This window comes from Microcaecilia unicolor, chromosome 2 (assembly GCF_901765095.1).
Source record: "Microcaecilia unicolor chromosome 2, aMicUni1.1, whole genome shotgun sequence".
Taxonomy (NCBI): Eukaryota; Metazoa; Chordata; class Amphibia; order Gymnophiona; family Siphonopidae; genus Microcaecilia; species Microcaecilia unicolor.
Window position 1 is genome coordinate 263,200,562 of NC_044032.1, and position 21,666 is coordinate 263,222,227.

Consider the following 21,666-nt stretch of genomic DNA (forward strand, 5'->3'; position numbering starts at 1 on the left):
TATAGGTTAGGGGTGGCCATCGGAAAATGCACACTTGCAAATTGGATAGCAGATTGCATCTCCTTTACTTATGCCCAAGCTGGGCTGACTCTTGTGGGACATGTCATGGTTTGCAATGTGAGAGCCATGGCTGCGTCGGTAGCCCACTTGAAATCAGCTTCCATAGAGGAGATTAGCAAGGCTGTGAGGTGGTCCTCAGTTCACACATTCACTTTCCACTACTGTTTGGATCAGGATACCCAATGCGACAGTCAGTTCAGACAGGCAATTCTGCAGAATTTGTTTGGTGTCTAGAATCCAAGGCCCTGTGTTGTTCTGTTCCAGGCTGCACTTACACAGCTAGTCCTACTATATAAATGATGAGTGACCGACATGCCATGCATGCGCAGAACGTCACAGGTCTCTCCCCACGTTGTTACCAACCGCCCGGGATCGCCGCCCCGCCCCGCCCCTGCCCCGCCGAAGTCACTACCACTTCCAAGTTCCCCCCTGAAGTCGCCGCCAGCCCCCTCCACCTGGGCCAGGTCCTCTCCATTGAACTCCCAGCGCCTGACCTCCGAAAGCGCAGCAGACAGCGCCAGATCGCCTCCATTCGCCCTTCCTTCCCTCCCCGGGTCCCGCCCTCAACGAAGTTACGTTACACGAGGGCGGGACACAGGGAGGGAAGGAAAGGCGAAGGGAGGCGATCTGGCACTGCCTGCTGCGCTTTCGGAGGTCAGACACTGTGAGTTTAATGGAGAGGGCCTGGCCCGGGTGGAGAGGGGCTGGCGGCGACTTCAGGGGGGAACTTGGAAGCAGTAGCTACGTCGGCAGGGCGGGGGTGGGGATCCCGGGTGGTTGGTAACAACGTGAGGAGAGACCTGTGACGTGCCGCAGCAAACTCGGAGAGAGGGGTGGGGAGCCTGGGCCCTAGAGGGAGGGGGCCCTGGAACTCGGAGGGAGGGAGGGGCCCCTGGAACTCGGAGGGAGGGGTGGGAGCCCTGGAACTCGGAGGGGAAGGGAGCCCAGGCCCTGGAGGGAGGGGGCCCTGGAATTCGGAGGGAGGGAGGGGCCCCTGGAACTCGGAGGGGAGGGAGGGGCCCCTGGAACTCGGAGGAAGGGGGAGGGTTCCTGCGCTGGAACTCAGAGGGAGGGGCCCTTGAACTCAGGGGGAGGGAGGAGCCCTGGAACTCGGAGGGAGGGAGGGAGGAGCAGCCTCAAACTGGGGCAAGAGAGGGGACCTGGAACTCGGAGGGAGGATCAGAGGCATGTCTGTCTCTCACTCTCACACACACACACACACACACACACACACACACACACACACACACACACACACTCACTCTCTCTCTCTCTGAACTCACTCTCACACTCTCTCTTTATCAAAGACACACACACACACTTTTTCGCTATCTCTCTCTGAACTCACTCTCACACTCTCTCTCTTTCACATAGACACTGTTACGATTGTGGCTGTGACCTCTCCCAGACTTACCTTATTCTGGTGTTCAGCTTCTGTGCTGGCTTCTGTTTCTTCTTTCTGTGTTGCTAGAGCTGGCTCTGTGTCTGTGGGCTGGCTGCTCCCAGCATGAGTCTAATTGCTTTACTATACTGCAGCTGTGTGTGTTACCTGAGCTAGCTGCCTCTGTGTGCTGGTTGCTTCCAGCGTGGCTCTAATTGCTCTGCTATACTGCAGCTGTGGAGGTTAAGCCTGAGTTAGCTCTAGCTCTGTTTCAGTATGCTGCCTGCCTGTGTCTGGTAGTGGTGACATCATCAGGCAGGGCCTTGATAAGGAAGTGGTGTTCTTCCCTTCAGGGCCTTTGCAACGTTTGCTTAGTTGTTTGCTTTAGGTCCAGGTTAGTGGTAGTGCAGTGTGCACTTTTGATCTGTGTTAGCTTCCCTGCTTTTCCCTTGTGGCTCCCCTGCTTTCCCTTTTGGTGCTTTAGAAGCACTACTGTGTTTTGGTGCTTTAGGAAGCACTTCTGTGTTTGGTGCTTTAGAAGCACTTTTGGCTTATGTGTTTAGCTTTCCTGCTTTTTCCTGGTGGTTCCCCTGCTTTCCCTTTGGGTGCTTTAGAAGCACTTCTGTGTTTGGGGCTTTGGAAGCTCTGTTGTGTTTAGTACTTTGGAAGCACTGCTGTCTTCTGTGTTTAGCTTCCCTGTTTTTCCCTTTTGGCTCCCCTGTCTTCCCTTTTAGTGCTAGGAGCTCTGCTGGTAGTTTGGTGCTTAGGAGCACCATAGTTAGTTTAGGGTTGTAGAGCTGTTGTGCTTAGTGCTTAGGAGCACCTGTGCTAGTTTATGTGTTTAGGTTCCCTGCTCTTTCCCTGTGGCTCCCCTGCTTTTCCTAGTGGTGCTATTGGTAGCACTTCTGTTAGTATAGGGCTTAGGAAGTCCTTTTGTTGGTTTATTGTTAGGAACACTTTTGTTGGCTTCTGTTTTGAGTTCTTCTGTTGGTTAGGGCTTGGAGCACTTATGTCAGTTTAGGATTTAGGAGTACTGCTGTTTCCAGCTTGTTCTAGTCCTGGTCCCTGTGTCATCTGGTATCCGGTAAGTCCTGCCGGCCACTCGAACCCAGGGGCTCAACCCTTGGGGGGCAGTGGCTAAGTGCAGGTGAAGCTGTACGGACCAGTCCAGTGTGCTCCAGTCCAGGGTGCTCCAGTCCAGTGTGTTCTGGTCCGGTGTGTTTCAGTCCAGGGTGTTCCGGTCTGGTGTGTTCCAGTCCGGTGTGTTCCAGTCCAGTGTTCCAGTCTGGTGTGTTCCAGTCCAGTGTTCCAGTCCTCTCCTTCTCCAAGGACAAGCAGGACATCCATATTACCACAGATGGATGATGTCACCAACAGAGCCCCCAGAACAGATGCTGCCCAGTGTTTTAAATTTTCTAGAAATTTTTGGCAGCCCTGATTGTGAACAGGGCTAAATTAACATTATATTGGACCCTAGGCAAACATATATTTGTGCCCCCCCCCCCCCCCAAACCAGGGACCCATCCTCCACCATCATTTCATCTCTCCATAAGTAGCAGGGAAAAGTGCAGAGCCTAACTGTGGGTACAATAGCAGTAATAGTTTGTGAGTGAGCATGGGGACTATGAAAGCATATGCTTTGAATGGAGAGGCTTACGGAAACAGGAGGGCGGGACCAGAGCTGAGAGAGAAGGGAAGGCTGAAGCGCTGAGCCTGCTCACCTTTCACTGCTGCCGCCGGGACCCCGAGGTAAGATGACTTTAAATTCTGGGCGGCACGCAGGAAGGCAAGGGCAGAGGACTGCTGGGGGAGAAGAGGTCGGGCTGGGGTCGGACTGGCAATCGGAGGAGAGGGGGGGCCCTGGAACTCGGAGGAGAGAGAGAGAGGGGGCTTGGAGGAGAGGGAAGGAGGGGGGCCTGGAACTCGGAGGAGAGGGAGGGGTTAAGGATCCTGAAGACAGGAAATTGGAATCTTCCCTGAAAATGTATTTTGAAGTGGCGGCGTTGTGTATGCAAGCTTCCGTGTCTGCGGTTCCTATGCGGCCACAGTGTGCCTTTCCTGGGTGCAGAAAGCAGCCTCCACGGAGGAGCTGGTTGAGACTTTGCCTTCGCTCAAGGCAGGCCTCATTTTTCTGGCAGGTTTGCTTTATTACCTTCTTCTATCCTCGGCGAAGGAGGTCTCTCTTTCAGTAACGGCTCATAGCTGGTTGTGGCTTCATCACTGGTCTGCAGATATGGCTTCTAAATCTCATCTGGCATGTTTACCGTTCAGAGGCAAGCTTCCTTTTGGTGAGGATTTGGACAAGATTGTCAAGGACCTGGGGGATTCTAAAGGCCATCGTTTGCCTGAGGATAAGCCCAGATCCAGTCCTCGTTCGGGCTCCTCTCGGACCCGATTCAGGGAGACCCACCAGTATTGTCTGGGCAGGTCTGGAGCATTCGCGAAGCCGTGATTCCCTCAGAAGCAGCAGCCATTTTGTGGGGACTGCCACCCCGGCGGCGCTTCTTTGAGACTGGCCGCTGGAGCTCATACCCAATGATGGGGCCTTGGCCCATCTCCCATCTTTGATAGGGGGACGGCTGTTCCTTTTCCTGGGAGAATGGGCCAGGAACGTCAGACGAGTGGGTCTTGGAAGTCATTCGGGACGGATACAAGCTAGAATTTTATCAGACCCTGGCAGAGTTTTTCGTGGAGTCTCCTTGCAAAGCTCCTCGAAAGGTAGCGGCGGTCAGCTTTTTGTTTCTTTTGACTCAGGAAGAAGGTAGGTATTGGTAAAAACACTTTATCCAATTGGCTAGCAGACTGCAGGCAGGGCTGACTCTGGAGGGTCATGTCATGGCTCACATTGTCAGAGCCATGGCTGTGTTGGTAACCCACTTGAGGTCAGCCTCCATTTAGGAGATTTGTAGAACTGTGATGTGGTCTTCTTTCCACCCATTCACATGTCACTACTGCCTCAACCAGGATTCCCAACATGACTGCTGGTTTGGTCAGACTGTTCTGCAGAATTTGTTCAGGGTCTAGAATCCAAATCCCCTCTCCTAGGCCTGCTTCATTTTTTTGAAGGCATGAATAAACATGTGGATAAAGGTGAGCCAGTTGATGTAGTATATCTAGATTTTCAGAAAGCCTTTGACGAAGGCCCTCATCAGAGACTCCTGAGAAATTTAAAAAGCCATGGGATAGGAAGCAATGCTCTGTTGTGGATTAGGAACTGGATAATGGATAGAAAATAGAGGTTGGGGTTAAATGGTCATTTTTCTTAGTGGAGGAAGGTGAATGGAGGAGTGCTGCAAAGATCTGTACTGGGACCGATGCCATTTAACATATTTATAAATGATCTGGAAATTGGATTGACGAGTGAGGTGATTAAATTTGCAGATGACACAACATTATTCAAAGTTAACACATACGGACTGTGAAAAATTGCAGGAAGACTTTAGGAAATTGGAAGACTGGGCATCCAAATGGGAAATGAAAGGAGTCAGCACCAAAGAAAAAAAATCTAGGTGTCATCGTAGACAATACTCTGAAATCTTCTGCCCAGTGTGCAGCGATAGCCAAAAAAGTAAACAGGATGCTAGGAATTATTAATAAAGGGATGGAAAATAAGACTGAGTATATTATAATGCCTCTGTATCACTCCATGGTGTGATTTCACCTTGAGTATTGCTTGCTATTCTGGTAGTCCTATCCCAAAAAAGATATAGTGGAATTAGAAAAGGTTCATAGAAGGGTAACCAAAATGATAAAGGGGATGGATCTCTTCTCATATGAGGAAAGGCTAAAGAGGTTAGGGCTCTTTAGTTTGAAAAAGAGATGGCTAAGGAGGGATATGATAGAGGTCTGCAAAGTTCTAAGTGGTGTAGAACGGAAAAAAAGTGAATCAATTTTTTACTCTTTCAAGAAGTACAAACACTAGGGGACACTCAATGAGGTACATGGTAATATTTTTAAAATGAATAGGAGGAAATATGTTTTTACTCAATGAATAATTAAGCTCTGGAACTTGTTGCCAGAGGTTGTGGTTCAAGCAGTTAGCATATCTGGGTTTAAAAAAAGGTTTGGACAAGTTCCTGGAGGAAATGTCCATATTGAGATAGACATGGGGAAGCCACTGTTTGCCCTGGGATCAGTAGCATGGAATCTTGCTACTATTTGGGATTCTGTCAGGTACTTGTGACTTGGATTGGTCACTGTCAGAAGCAGAATACTGGGCTAGATGGACCATCGGTCTGCCCCAGTATGGCTATTCTTATGTTCAGTTCTGTTCCAGGCTGTATCTACACAGGTTTTGCCTGTTGCAAGCCACTATTGACTGCTGTTTGTTGTTTTCAGTAAGTCTTTTAGCTAAGGATTCCCATCTGTTGTAATATGGATGTCCTGCTTGTTCTCAGAGAAAGCAAAGTTACTCGCCTGTAGCAGATGTTCTCTGAGGACATCAGGACATATATTAAATTCAATGAATTAATTACATTATTTATTGGGATTTATTTACCACCTTTATGAAGAGATTCACATACCATTCCACCTCCTCCAGGAGTTGTATTCTCTAAACTTTTGTATTCAACTGCTGGTCCTGTGCGATTCAGGCAGGTGGGAAGGCACACATGCATGTGCGTTCAAAGCTACCAAAGGCTTCTAGAAAACATACAATGCTAGGCAGCATCCCCACGAGGGGCTCCATTACTGACATCACCCATTTGTAATAAAATGTGTCCTGCTATCCTTGGAAAATACCTTTTGGATGTGAGTAACTTTGCTTTCTTATTTCCATTCCTTCCCTGCTAATCCTCATCCTCTCAGCAGTAAACTGGCCAGCAGTAGGAGGAGGAGAGCAGTGAACATCCTTGTTTGCAACTCAGTGCAACTCAGAGTTTGAACTGCAGTAGACACCATAGTGCCCTGTGATTCAAACCCCTTGGAATACAGAGCAGACAAGTGTGTACACCTGCATAGGGGCTTGGCTAGGCCACTTACTGCTTCACTGGTACTGGATCCTGTTTGACTATGGAATTTCACAGCAAGTGTCAATGTAGCCTTTTCTGTGTAATCATCAAAGACCTGTCAATATCTGTCCCCATCTATATCTTTATATTTCTCTGCCCCTCTCATCCTTTATCAGTTCTTCTTTTTCTAGATTGCCAAATCTGAATCACATTCTTCTCTGCTGTGCCTGAAGCATTCTCTGTCTGTCCCTATTTGTACCTTTAGGGTTTTCCACTGCAGTGTCTTGTCTTTTTCTTTATCCATCCATCTTTCTTTCCTCTGTGTTTTTCTTTATATTCTCTTTCTTACTAGGTTTCCACAGCTAAATCAGTCTCTTTCTATCTTCCTGTCCATCTCTTGATGTGTTCTTACCAGCTAAAGGCCTGAAATCTCTTTCTTAGCCCCAAAACCTTGGAGGGTGAAGAGAAAAGGAAACAGGAGGGCCTTTAGCTGGTGAGATATTGGCTCAGCTGTAACAGGATTTCCCCTTGCTTCTGTAGTTCTGCTCGTAAATTCGTTGCACTGTACCTGCCGGTGGGAGGGGGATAGTAGCTTTCGTGCCCGCAGCTCTTCCTCATTTTCTGAGCCGAAGTCATCCAAAAAGTCATCTCGGTCACTGTCCTTCCAACGTTTGCTGAGCTGATGGGGAAAGGAAGAGGACTATCATAACTCTTAAGTGCTTTGTGGAGTAGCTTAGAGGCTGACCAATTTCAGTTTTAGCTTTGGTTTTAGTGCTAAAACCAACCCAAAACCCTAATTCTGTCCTTTTTTGGTTTTGCCCAAAAATACAAGTATAAGTCACTTAACCCTCTATTGCCCCAGGTATAAACCTAGATTGGGAACCCACTAGGGACAGAGAAAGAACCAGTATATAATATGTAAATCGCTTTGGTTGTACTACAGAAAGACGGTATATAAAGAATCTAATAAACATAAACATAATCACCTCCTATGCCAGCCTGAAGATTTAGAGACTGTAGTGGGAGCCTCACCTCTGTCTCTGCCCGGGCCACCAGCAGAGAAATATTAGTGCTGTCCTCCTGTGTTAATATGGCCACTGCCTCTTCACGGTTCTGTACCTCCATGCCATTGATCTGTGAAGGATAAGGGACTGTTATTTAAAGATCCCACAACAGTCGAGTTCTTGGATTGGAAAGTTGGGGATTCAAAGGGATTAATTGGAGTGACTTATAGCCTACTCATTGTACAGGTTACCTGGACTCATTTTCAAAATCTGCCCTACCTGCACAATGCGGTCACCTTCTCGGATCCGACCATCTTTTCCTGCAATGCTGTTGGGGTTCACCTGCAGAGATATGAGAAGGGACACAGTCAGTGGAGACAAATGGCTAGGGATAGGGCATTCCTGACAGTGCAAGAATGACTTCATGAGTGCATGGGCGTAGACTGGGGGGTGAGGGGGGGCAATGCCCCCCCAAACGACGACGACTGGCACCAGTAGAAAAAAAAAAAAACAGGCACGCGCTCGTCTCTGTCTGCTTCGCTTCCCTGCCCTCTCTGTCTGCCTCCCGCCCGAAAGGAAATGACATCAGAGGAAGGCGGGACGCAGACAGAGAGGGCAGGGAAGCGAAGTGGACGGAGACGAGCGTGCCTGTCTACACCTCTCTTCCTCCCTCCCTCCGGCGCAGGCAGCAGTCTTCTTCAGCTTTTCTGTGTTCCTGGCAGCGGTAGCGACGTACACGCTGCCTTCGGCTCTGCCCCGAAGCCTTCTCTTCAAGTTCCTGTTCCCGCATAGGTGGGAACAGGAACTTGAAGAGAAGGCTTCCGGGGCAGACCGAAGGCAGCGTGTACATCGCTACCGCTGCCAGGAACACAGAAAAGCTGAAGAAGACTGTTGCCTGCGCCGGAGGGAGGGAGGAAGAGAGGGTGTAAACGGAGTCATGATCCTGGACCTCACGGGGGGGGGGGGGGGGGCAGCAGAGGGAAGATGGATGGAACTGGGAGGGGTGGGGAGCAGAGGGAAGATGGATGGGACTGGGAGGGGTGGGGAGCAGAGGGAAGGAGCAAGAGATGGATGGGACTGGGAGAGGAGGTGAGCAGAGGGAACGAGCAAGAGATGGATGGGACTGGGAGAGGAGGTGAGCAGAGGGAAGGAGCAGGAGATGGATGGGACTGGGAGAGGAGGTGAGCAGAGGGAAGGAGCAGGAGATGGATGGGACTGGGAGGGGTGGGGAGCAGAGGGAAGGAGCAGGAGATGGATGGGACTGGGAGGGGTGGGGAGCAGAGGGAAGGAGCAGGAGATGGATGGGACTGGGAGGGATGGGGAGCAGAGGGAAGGAGCAGGAGATGGATGGGACTGGGAGGAGTGGGGAGCAGAGGGAAGGAGCAAGAGATGGATGGGACTGGGAGGGGTGGGGAGCAGAGGGAAGGAGCAGGAGATGGATGGGACTGGGAGGGGTGGGGAGCAGAGGGAAGGAGCAGGAGATGGATGGGACTGGGAGGGGTGGGGAGCAGAGGGAAGGAGCAGGAGATGGATGGGACTGGGAGGAGTGGGGAGCAGAGGGAAGGAGCAAGAGATGGATGGGACTGGGAGGGGTGGGGAGCAGAGGGAAGGAGCAGGAGATGGATGGGACTGGGAGGGGGGGGGAGCAGAGGGAAGGAGCAGGAGATGGATGGGACTGGGAGGGGTGGGGAGCAGAGGGAAGGAGCAGGAGATGGATGGGACTGGGAGGGTGGGGAGCAGAGGGAAGCCTACTGGAAAGAAGACACTGCATAAAACAGAAGACACTGGGACCAAAGCGAATAGAAAAACTAAATGATCAGACAACAAAGGTAGAAAAAAGTATTTTATTCAGAATGTATTAATTGAAATATGTCAGCTTTTTGAAATGTGCATCTGTGATATTTTGCCTGTAAATTTCAATTTTTCTGGTATTGCTGCATGCTGAGTCTGACTTCTTGAGTTAACTTTCCAGTTCAGTATTTTGCCTTCATACTTTTTTATTTCTAGTTCCTTGTGTCATGTCTGTTGTGTCATGTGTTTTTCATGTGTGATTAAGGTGCAGTATTCTGCTAGCGTGTAGTATTTGCAGCCCTTTTTGTTTTGCTTTTTTTCACGAGGTAGTGTATTGGTGTTTTAGAGCCTGGTGTAATTACAGTTCTGCCTTTTCACGCATAAGGTTGTAGCTCATCCTGTCCTTGGAATTAGTGCTGTTATGGTTTAGTAAGGTTATGATTGTGTTTTTGCACAAGTTTGTGTATAGTGTTTTGCAGTGGAGAGATTGTGTGTTGGCCTTACTGAGGTGGCACCAAAACATCAGAAAGGGTGTAGAGCCTAAATCATGACACACTACCTCTTGAAGGATCTACATATAGAGCCTATGCATTTCTAAGGTCAACACTGGTATGGTATGGGAAAGGAGGTGGGGAAATACTACTGCAGATGAAGAGGGAGTGCTGGGTAAGGAGGAAAGAAGGAAGGAAGGAAGGAAGGAAGGAAGGAAGGAAGGGATATCTCATACATATTCATTATGGTTATTCCCCAAAAAAGCCAGCTCTTTTTCCCTTCCTTCCTCCATATTAGCATATTCATTTGCAAATGTATATATGCAAATGAATATGCTAATATGCTCCGCCCCATCCTTTGCCCCCCCCCCACCCCCAAATGAAACAGTCAAACTATGCCTATGAATGAGTGCCTGTAGATACATTTACTGGATATTGATTGGGACATCCCAGCTTTAGTGTCATCTAGAAGTAGGGAGATTCGGGATTCCCTCCAAGGAAATTTCTTCAGACAGCTGGTAAAAGAACCCACATAGGCAATACACTAGGTGGTTACAAGAAGGGAGAATGCTTCTGATATTGTAGCGAGTGGTCACCTAGGATCCAATGATCTCTGGATGGCGTGGTTCAGTATTAGGACATAGATAGGGATGGTTCATTCAAAAGCAAGAGTTCTAGATTTAAAGAAAACTAAATTTGTCAAGATGTGAATATACCTCAAGGACTCATTAGATGGATTAAAGTATCTAAAGGAAGTGGAAAAGCAGTACACAAAACTGAATGGTAAGGGCAGCAAACCTAACTGCTAGGAAAGTAAATAAAAGAAAAAGGAATAAGAGTAGTTATAGTTTTAGAAAAAAGTATCCAAAAAAGTAAGTCAAGAAAGCAAAGATGCAAATGGAAGAGAAAATAGCTAATACATTAAGGGCTAATACATTTTATTCCTATGGGCCCTGCTGCAGATAACTTGAGCTAAGCTTTCATAAAAGATCCCCGAAATTGGAGTGGGGGGAAAGACTTTATTAATGATAGGAGGAAGTGCAAAAGTAGCACTGTGAGACTCAAAGGTGAAGGGAAGGAATATGTAGAAGCTAATGAGGATACAGTGGAATTGCAGTGGAATTGCTTGGGGAGAGAATCCAAGATGGTATCAGGACTAGATGCTTGCCTGGGTTGCTCTCAGCATTGCTGGAATTTTGAGGCTTTCTTTTTTGTTAAATTTGGTTTAGCTGTGATGAGTAAACAGAAAGGAAAAACCTGTATGACTAATCTAGGCATTTTACTTGCCAGTCAATTTTCTATTCTTCAATTTCCAGTCCCATTGGATGAATACTGAGTTGCTGAGAACATTCTCGCCTCAGGGTAGACTCCCTGGAAATTATGAAAAAAATGTTCTAGTGAAGCTTGAGGAACTGGCTAAAGTGTGGCAACTAAGATTTAATACCAAAAAAAGGCAGTCACTCATTTGAGCTGTAAAAAATTAAGTGAGCAGAAAAGAAGAATGGGAACTGGGGTGATCATATCTGATAATCTTAAGGTGGCCAAGCAAGGATCGTGTTTAATGTGTGTCTGTACAGTGTTGTGTACATCCAGTAGTATTGTGTAAATTATTATTATTAGTAGTAGTGGTGAAGAATAATGTTTTAAAACAAAATGGTTTTGAAAGGGGAGGGATGATACAAGCATGCATACACACAGGCCATGGACTTTCACCCTTGCCAACAAACCCAGAAGTGGGGAATGAAAGAAGGCTGGACAAACCACAGGTTCAATAGATAAAATTTATTGAGTAAAAACAATGCTCAAGACTCGACATAGCACTGTGTTTCGGCACAAAAAGTGCCTGCCTCAGCTGAAGAATTAGACTCGCACCTCTATCGGAGAGATTTGTATTCACGCTATACCAGGTACTTTGATCCTATCGGAGTATTAAGTGTGCTTTGCCATATGTTTCTCTACAGTGCATCAGTCAAATATGCACGGTCTTTTTAACCCATTAGTGCCCAACGTTTCCATATGGGAACAAATCAATTTGTTCCCATATGGCTTATTATGGGAACATTGGGCACGGATGGGTTAAAGACCACTCCATCATTCCCATTCAGCTGCACAATCTCATTTTCATTTTCATATCATCAGACTCCTGAGACAGGCACTTTTTGTGCTGAAATACAGTGCTGTGTCGAGTCTCAAGCATTGTTTTTATGCAATAAATTTTATCTGTTGAACCTGTGGTTTGTCCAGTATTCCTTCATTCCCCACTTCTGGTTTTGTTGCCACTGTTTTTGTGGGACTTTTTGTGTTCAGTTACCGTTTGGTTCCTTCACCCTTGCCACTACAGCAGTCTCAGGTTCATACCTCCCCAATGTATATCCCCAAGTCCTCTTCATCATCGGTGCGATAGCAGACAGTTAGGCCCAGCTTGTCCTGGTGGCTGGGTTTGTACAGTTCCACCTCCTGAGGGGGAGAGAAGCCATAAGGTACATAGACACACACATTTAGCTATGTGCTGGGAGCTAGGGATGTGACAGGGAAGGGCCACAGAGCTCTCTGAACCCAAATCAGGGTCCTCACTGTCAAAATATGAGGGCAACTGAATCATGGGGGGGGGGGGGGGGGGGGGGATGGGTAAAAAAGCAGAAGCAGAAACAAAATAAGAGCCCTCTTTACCATCTACTTTCACTGAGGTGGAAAGGGAGCATTTAATACAATGGTTTTCAGATTTGGAGATGTAGCCCAGTCATGGTCCTGTTTCCACACCCGATTTGGTTGTTTTGCAGAAATGGGAGGAATGCTTTATTGTACATGGGGAAGTGCTATGCTGTTCCCTATACACTATTCTTACTACCATGCTATTCTCATAGTGATGGCTGAGAGGCATGCGAGTATAGGCACCACATGGCTCATAGTGCCTGAGAGCAATGTGCAATGAGGATTCTACAGAAGAATGGAAAGAATGAGCAGTGGAGGCTGGGTAAGGAGGTATGAGAGTGATCTGTGGGTGCTGGAGGATGAGGAGACTAAGAGTGACTAATGAATGCTGGCAAAAGAGTTTGAGAGTGAGCAATGGGGTTAGAAAGAGAAAGTGAGCAGTAGGAGCTCTGAAAGGAAGGGGAGTGAGAATGAGTGGTCAGTGGAAGGTGAGGAAGGAAGAGAAGTGAGAGTGAGTGGGTTCTGAGGAAGGGAAGTGTGAGTGAGCAGTCTGTGGAAATTAGGGGAGGAAGGAGAGAGAGTGAGTGATCAGTGGAAGATGGGAAGTGAGAGTGAGAAGTCTGTGGAAGGTGGGGAAGGATGGAGAGTGAGAGTGAGTGGGAAGTGAGGAAGGAATAGGAGTGAGCGAGCAGTAAATGGGAGGTAGGAAAGTAGGGAAGGTGAGTGAGTGGTCAGTCAGAAGTAGGGAAGAAGAGAGTGAGAATGAACAGTAGGTGGGGGGTGGGGAGGGAATGGGAGTAAGAGTAGGCAACAGTGGGCAATGGGCTATTGAATGGAATAGAGTGAGGGAATAAACCTGGTATGTGACTAGCAGATCTGATCCCATTTTGATCAGATGTGAAGGCTCACCTGTTCCATGAAGGGGGTAATTTTATGACCCTATTTTCCAAAAGTGTATTTATAGTTGTTTATTAAATTATCCTGGGGTATACACCAGTAGTGTAGCCAGACCACCAATTTTGGGTAGGCCTGAGCTCAAAGTGGGTGGCATAAATTTTCTTTTTACTCCCATTCTGCCCCAGCTCAAAATATAAATACCTTAGCTGGCGAGGATCCCCAAGCCCTGCCAGCTAAGGACCGCCTCCTCTGCTGGCCAGAATTCGTACCAAGCTCAGCAGGGGCAATGTCACTGAGCTGACTGACGCCGACACTTGCAAAACAGCATATCTGCTTTGCCAGTGTCAGTGTGGGTGCACTGCTGCTGGGTGGACCTGAGCACAAAATGGGTGGTCCCCTGTTCATAAGTACATAAGTACATAAGTAGTGCCATACTGGGAAAGACCAAAGGTCCATCTAGCCCAGCATCCTGTCACCGACAGTGGCCAATCCAGGTCAAGGGCACCTGGCACGCTCCCCAAACGTAAAAACATTCCAGACAAGTTGTACCTAAAAATGAGGAATTTTTCCAGTCCATTTAATAGCGGTCTATGGACTTGTCCTTTAGGAATCTATCTAACCCCTTTTTAAACTCCGTCAAGCTAACCGCCCGTACCACGTTCTCCGGCAATGAATTCCAGAGTCTAATTACACGTTGGGTGAAGAAAAATTTTCTCCGATTCGTTTTAAATTCACCTGGGCCCAACCATGGCTACACCACATTTAAAGTATGTGCTGCCAACACACAACACACACTTTTATGTGATATATATGCTGTCATAAAATTACAATCTAAATGTAAGTAGAACAGCCTGATCTTTTTATTTGACCATATTTAAAACTTGTGTTTAGAATGGTTTACAGGTAACATCAATGTCTAGTTTCAGTTATTTGGTGGGAAGTGACTATAACCAGCAGCTATTGTCTTTCAGCTTTATTTCATAATAACTCTAGGCAGAAAGTATTATTGCTTAGGTCATGGGGATTAAGAACTATTTTTGCTAAAGAATATTACTGCGTGAACATGTTTTATTTACCATAGCCCCAATGATATGCAATGGGACCCATTTAATGCAGTTAGCTTGCGTTTACACTATAGTGCACTTTAGCAAATTAAGCCCCAAATATTTTTTATGTTCCACTGGATGGAAATGAAACGTGAAAAGCACTGGTTTAATTGGGCAGGAATTGTCTCCATCACCCTGACTGTGCCAGCAGAGGATGGGGATAACCTGCATGAGCAGGTTTTGATTATACAGGGGGGAGGGGTTACAGCACAGCCTTCCCTTACCTCGTATTCCAGCTCGTCTGTCCTGTCCACCTCTGGTTGCACTCCTTCCAGGTACTCACTTGGATCATAAAACTCCTGGCCAATGGGGGGGCTGTGAAAGACAAAACACCAGCAGAAAAAGGGGGCAGTCTCTCCCACCTTTCTCTCCTCACACCCTCCCCTTGCCCTCTCTCTCTCCAACTTCTTTCTTATTCACTCTTTGCCTATGTGTCTCACCCTTTCTATCAGATTCAGTAAAACACATGCACATATATTAAACACAAGGTAAAAGATATACAATGGATTACATAGAACAAGTTTGAAATGTGTAAAAGTAGTGCCAATTTCAAGACTGTATCTACAGAAACCTTGATGATTGTCACTACTGCTTATGTTTATTTATTTGGATTTGCTCGCACCTTTTTATCAAGGTGGTGCTAATTCAAACCTTTTTTTTAAAAATTAAATTCAAGAAATTTTATTAGCATGAAAGTTTCCCTTTTGCAAGTTTCCCTGTGTTCTCTCCTTGTTTACCTATCAGTCCTTTCTTTTTTCATTTTAACTTCCAGGTTAAGGAAACTTTAGTAGCATAATGGTCTGTATGTCTACATATTACTTTTGCAAGCGATTAAATAAACAATAAAAAATAGTACTAATAATAAGAGTAAAATAAAATTATGATGTACAGGAGAGAACTACCAAAAACAGTTCCCATGTTCTGATAATGCTTAGCTTGATCTCTGTCAGATTAAGCTTCTGATCTGGTGGCAGATAGTACATACCTCTCTCTACCATTGTCTGCTCCCTCCCCTTTCGCTAATGATAATGTAACCATTCAAGTAGTAGTGGTGATGGATCTGCTCTCCTAGACCCCAGAAAAATCTCAAAAGTCTCTCTGGATATGATCCGGGATTCCTATATTGGTGTAGTGTTTCTTCTTGCTTCAGTCTCGATCATCTGCTTAAACCAACTAGATAGGACAGATAGCTCTCTGATAACTTGAAACAAAGAAAAAGACAGAAAAGCACCAAAGCCAGGGGAAAAATGATTGCTAACACAATACGGCCAACTAAGACCCCAACACATTTAAGACCAGCAAAAATGCTGACATAAAGGGCTCATCTACAACAACCAAAGCAAAAAAACAAAACTTAAACCTCTAGAAAAAACCATCCCAACAGGCTTAAGAGTAACTCTGGGTATTGGGGTATTGCCAGTGATCAACACAAAAGCACTAGGAGTGTTACCCCAAGGATCTCCCCCATGCACCTGCAGGGTCATGGGAGAATCATTCCTCGCCTGTAGAACTCACCAAAGACCAGTTTCTTCAGTCTCGTAAGTCAAAACTAGAGCATAGCATTGATGTCATAAGAATAGCCAAGCTGGGTCAGACCAATGGTCCATCTAGCCCAGTATCCTGTTTCCAACAGTGGCCAAGCCAGGTCACAAGTACCTGGCAGAAACCCAAATAGTAGCAACATTCTACGCTACCAAACCCAGGGAAAGCAATAGCTTCTCCATGTCTGTCTCAATAGCACACTACAGACTTTTCCTCCAGGAACTTGTTCAAATCTTGTTTAAACCCAGATACGCTAACCGCTGTTACTGTATCCTCCAGCAAAGAGTTCTGGAGCTTAACAATTCGTTGAATGAAAACATATTTCCTCCTATTTGTTTTAAAAGTATTTCCATGTAACTTCATTAAGAGCCCCAAGTTTTTTGTACTTTTTGAAAGAGTAAAAAATCGATTCACTTCTACTCGTTCTACACCACTCAGAATTTTGTAGACCTCAATCATATCTCCCCTCAGCCATCTTTTTTCCAAGCTGAAGAGCCCTAACCTCTTTAACCTTTCCTCATAGGAGTTCCATTCCCTTTATCATTTTGGCCACTCTTCTTTGAATCTTTTCTAATTCCACTATTTCTTTTTTGAGATTTGGCGACCAGAACTGAATGCAATACTCAAGGTGAGTTGCAACATGGAGCAATACAGATGCATTATAGTATTCTTAGTCTTATTTACCATGCCTTTCCTAATAATTCCTAGCATCCTGTTTGCTTTTTTGTCTGCCAGGGCACACTGGGCAGAAGATTTCAGCGTATTGTTTACAACGACACCTAGATCTTTTCTTGGGTGCTGACCCCCAAGGTGGACCCTAGCATCAGGTAACTATGATTTGGATTATTCTTCCCAATGTGCATCACTTTGCATTTGTCTACATTAACGGACCCACAGATTTCCTCGCAGGTTTTCTGCTTCTGATGAACCTGAAAAAGTTGTTACTGTGAGTTTTTGCCTCTGTGGCAAGTTTCTCTTCAAATTCTCTTTTAACCTTCTGTATCAATGCTTTCATCTAACTTGCCAGTGCTTGTGTTGCTTCTTATTTTCTTCATTTGTGCCCTTTTTCCATTCTTTGAAGGACATTATTTTGGCTCTAACAGCCTCTTTCACTTCACCCTGTAACCATGCTGGCTGTTGTTTTCTCTTCTTTCCACCTTTGTAAATAGGTGGAATGCATCTGGTCTGGGCTTCCAAGATGATATATATTTTTTAAAATCATATTTATTGATTCCAACACATCAACACAACAAGAGCAAGAAATGCAATACAGAATAAATGTTTTCAGGAAAAACTAAACCGCTCTTACCCCAATCCCCCTAAAACCCCACTCCCACCCCTTGTTCCTGAATATCCAAGTCATATCAGAGGAATATCTATGCTGTTTCTAGTTAAGTAAATGGCTGTGAGCTACTGTTGTAAGAGAGTCCGTGGTGGCTCTCTTATACTAGTAAGGCTCACAGTGCCTCTAAAATTGCCTCCCATGTGGTACATCCATGTCAGCAGACAAACACCTCTCCATGGTTGCAAGTTGTATCATCAATGACCTCCACTGGCTCAAGGTGGTATTTTTAAACAATGTCCTAACCTTTGCAGCTGATCCTTTTAGCTTCTTTTTAACCATTTTCCTCCTATCATAGTCACACTTTTGAAAATTAAATGCTATTATAGTAGATTTCCTTTGTGGCTTCATTCCAGATAGTAGCTCAAACTTGATTATGTTATGATCACTGTTTCCCAGCGGAGCCAACACCATTACCTCTTGTACTATGCCTTGCACTCCACCAAGGACTGGATCTAAAATGGCTGCCAGTCATTTATTACATCTAGGAATTTTATCTCCCTGGCACTTCCTGATGTAACATTTATCCAGTCAATATTGGGGTAATTGAAATCACTCAAAACATAACCACTTCTACAGTAGTACTCTGTATCAGAAGGTTTGCCCAAATAGTACAAATGGAGAAAAAAAAGACCTCAGTAGATAAAAGGAGACACACCTTTTCGTAAGACAAGCGTTCAATATATAGGTGGCTCACAATAATCATCTTATATAATAATTCTCACCTCCAATGTTCTGAAGCTGCCTGGGACCGTGGATCCCTTGGAGGTGGTGAGCTTCCGTCTGTAGATCAGTGACGTCACAATGACACTGCTGAGAGAATCCAATAGCAAACAATGACCCAGGCAGGGGGAGGAGTAGGGAAACACGCTTCGGTGTTTCCCTACTCCTCCCCCTGCCTAGGAATCAGCTGTCAGTGCCCCCCCTAGGCACATCACCCAAGCCCCTCCCCTGCCTAGGAATCAGCTGTTAGTGCCCCCCCCGGCGCATCACCCAAGTCCCTACTCCCCCTCGGTGCATCACCAAAGCCCCTCCCCCCTGGCACATCACCCAAGCCCCTCCCCCCGCTTACTCCCCCTCCAGTCACCCATGTGCAGTGACCCTACCCTCCCCCACTCGGCGCATCACCAAACCCCCATGGCGCATCACCCAAACCCCTACCCCCCGCCCCCGGGCACATCAATCCCCTCGTCACCCGCAACCCCCGATAGTAATGCTGTCCGGCCGCTGCTGCTTCTCCTGTTGAGCAGCAGTGGCCGGTACAAAAAGAAAAAATCCGAAAAAAAAACAACCTGAAAAACGCGGCTCCGTAGACAGCCATCGGGCATTGGCTGTCGTCTCTGCAGCCGCTCCTCCTCTCCCCTGCATGTCACTTCCCCTGGAGGAAGACCCCGGAGGAGCGCAGCAACGTCAGAGGGGAGAGGAGGACCGGCTGCAGAGATGACAGCCAATGCCAGATGGCTGTCTACGGAGCCGCGTTTTTCAGGTTGTAATTTTTTTTTTGTTTTTTTCTTTTTGTACCGGCCGCTGCTGCTCAACAGGAGAAGCAGCAGCAGCCGGACACTGTTACTATTGGGGGTTACGGGTAGCGAGGGGGGTGATGTGCCCGGGGGGGGGGGGGTAGGGCTTGGGTGATGCGCCGGGGGGAGGGGCTTGGGTGATGCGCCGAGGGGGGGGGCAGGGGGGAGGGGAGGGTCGCTGGACATGGGTGGCTGGAGGGGGAGAAAGAGGGGGGGGGGCTTGGAATGATTTACAAATTTAACAATTATTCCTTCTCATTATAATACTTTACTAACAACTGTATGATTACCAAAAACACACTAAAAAAAAACCCCATTGCTAGCGCCCGTTTCCTTCAAAACAGAAACGGGCCTTTTTTACTAGTCAGTCATAAAAAACTCCATTGATATATGGACCCAAAACAGTCCTTTATATAGCAAAAACACTTACTGATACAGAATAAGATTTGGAAATTATACAAAATTCTCAGTTGCCACATGCATGTTATCTTATCTTGGAATAACAAAAGTGCCACTTCAATCCTGGTATAATCCAATGTTGCCACTTAATCCCTATTGGATTATACTAGGATTGAAGTGACACTTCTGTTATTCCAAGATAAGTACTGTGTGATAACATGCATGTAGCAACTGAGAATTTTGTGTAATTTCCAAATCTTATTCTGTATCTGTAACTGTTTTTGCTATATAAAGGACTGTTTTGGTCCATATATTACTGGAGTTTTTTTTTATAACTGATGATTGTTGTGAGCCACCTATATATTGAAGGCTTGCCTTACGAATAGGTGTGTCTCCTTTTGTCTACTGAGGTCTTTTTTTCTCCACTTTGTACTATTTGGGCAATCCTTCTGATACAGAGTACTATTGTAGAAGTGGTTATTTTTTGAGTGAGGTTAGAATTCTACAGATTCCTTGTGTTAGTGGTAATTATTATGATGTTGCTCAGTTTGCCAGCTTTCCTAATTTCTGTAAACATTTCTTCATCTGTGTGTTCATTCTGTCCTGGCAGATGGTAGTACAGCCCTACAAGAATATTCCTACCTTTCACACATAGAATTTCTATCCATGAAGATTCCATGCTGCTATCTGTTTCATGTAGAATGTTTATGTTGTTTGACTCAATTCCCTCTAACATATAGCATAGCCCCCTTCAATATGATCCCCTCTATCATTGCAATATAATTTGTACCCTGTTAACATAGTGTCCCATTGATTGTTCTCCTTCCACCATGTCTCTGAGATGCCTATTATTTCTACCTCATCATTTAGTGCTATATACACTAACTCTCCCATCTTATTTTTTAAGCTGCTAGCATTTTTATGCAAGCACTTCAAATTGTGCACTTTCCTTGCATCTACAAGCTGCTTAAAAGTTTGATGGGGATAATGTGAATCCTTTACCTTGTTCTCTCCTTAAGCACACCTGGCTTTCTTTCACCATTGTTGAAACCTCTCTGTTGGGATTCCCTAAATGTCCTGTTTCAATAGTATCCTTCAAGGATACCCCACACCGAACCATGCACTCCTGGACCACTGATGGCTTCCCCCACCCCATTTAATTTAAAAGCCGCTCTATCTCCTTTTTAAAAATTAGCGCCAGCAGCCTGCTTCCATCCCGTTTAAGGTGGAGATCATCTTTTTGGAACAGGTTTCCCCTTTCCTAGAATATTGCCCAGTTCCTAACAAATCTAAATCCTTCATCTCTGCCCCATCATCTCAACCATGCATTGAGACTTTGGAGCTCTGCCTGGCTCTTGGGTCCTGTGTATGGAATGGGGAGCATTTCTGAAAATGCTACTCTAGAGGATCTGGACTTCAGCTTTCTACCAAAGAGCCTAAATTTGGCTTCCAGAATCTCCCTCCCATATTTTCCTATGTCATTGGTACCCACATGTACCAAGACAGCTGGCTCCTCCCCAGCACTATCTAAAATCCTATCTAGGTGATGCATGAGGTCTGACACATTCGCACCAGGCAGGTAAGTGGCTAGATGATCCTCACATCCACCAGCCACCCAGCTATCTACATGACTAATAATCAACTCACTAACTACAATAGCTGTCCTAACCCTTCCTGCTTGGGCAGAAGTTCTTGCAGACATATACTTGGTGCACGAGGATAGTGCATCCCCTGGTGGGTGGGTCCTGTCTACAGGTGTACTCCCTACTTCACCAGGGTGATGATCTCCTTTTAGGATACCTCCCTTCTCCAAGGCAACACAGGGGCTGCCAGACTGGATGTGGGACTTCTGTTGAAAGTTCCTGTAGGTCTCCTCTATTCACCTCTCTGTCTCCCTCAGCAGAGAACGGACTTGTTCTCTGAGAGCTAGGAGCTCTTTGCATTGGGCACACACATATAACCTCTCCCCAACCGGGAGATAATCATACATGTGACACTCAATACAAAAGACTAGATGGCACCCCTCTCGCTGCTTGGCTGCTGTCTGCATCTTAGTAATATTGAGTTGTTTAATAATTTAAAACTTGCTGAGGTACTAAGGATATTAGACTAATATAAGAGAGCCTTTAGATTATATGGTATATTGGGTGATTTATTTTGTGTTTGCTTCTTAGAAAGTATTGAAATGTAATTAAAACTCTGTAAGAGGACTCCTCTCTTGTTATCCTAATTAGAATAACTGACTATAAATGAAGACTATAAGGGGTCCTTTTACTAAGGCACACTAATATTTTTAGCGTGTGCTAAAATTTAGCATGTGCTAAACGCTAGAGACACCCATAGGAATATATGGGTGTCTCTAGCATTTAGCGTGCACTAAAACTTAGCATGCCTTTGTAAAAGACCCCCTAAATGAAGAGTTGTGCTAGGGATGGGTGGGAATGAAGACTGAATTAGGTCCTGCTGTGCCTTCTAGAGGCTATCTGTTAATGTTGTAGGCTGTGGCAAAAAGTTCAAGTTTTAAAACTGTAG

The 21,666-nt window shown here is 46.0% G+C and overlaps 1 protein-coding gene across 2 annotated transcripts in view; it reads right to left on the reverse strand.

The window, feature by feature from the left end:
* The window catches only part of PDZD4 (PDZ domain containing 4), a 56,643-nt gene that overhangs the window by 20,203 nt on the left and 14,774 nt on the right, over positions 1-21,666 (reverse strand). For both annotated transcript variants that reach the window (XM_030192420.1, XM_030192421.1), the window contains exons 2-6: positions 14,556-14,646; positions 12,035-12,133; positions 7,674-7,736; positions 7,423-7,524; positions 6,959-7,069 (exon numbers count right to left, since the gene is read on the reverse strand). In XM_030192420.1, coding sequence (XP_030048280.1) covers positions 6,959-7,069; positions 7,423-7,524; positions 7,674-7,736; positions 12,035-12,133; positions 14,556-14,646 — 466 coding nt within the window. The remainder of the gene's footprint in view (positions 1-6,958; positions 7,070-7,422; positions 7,525-7,673; positions 7,737-12,034; positions 12,134-14,555; positions 14,647-21,666) is intronic.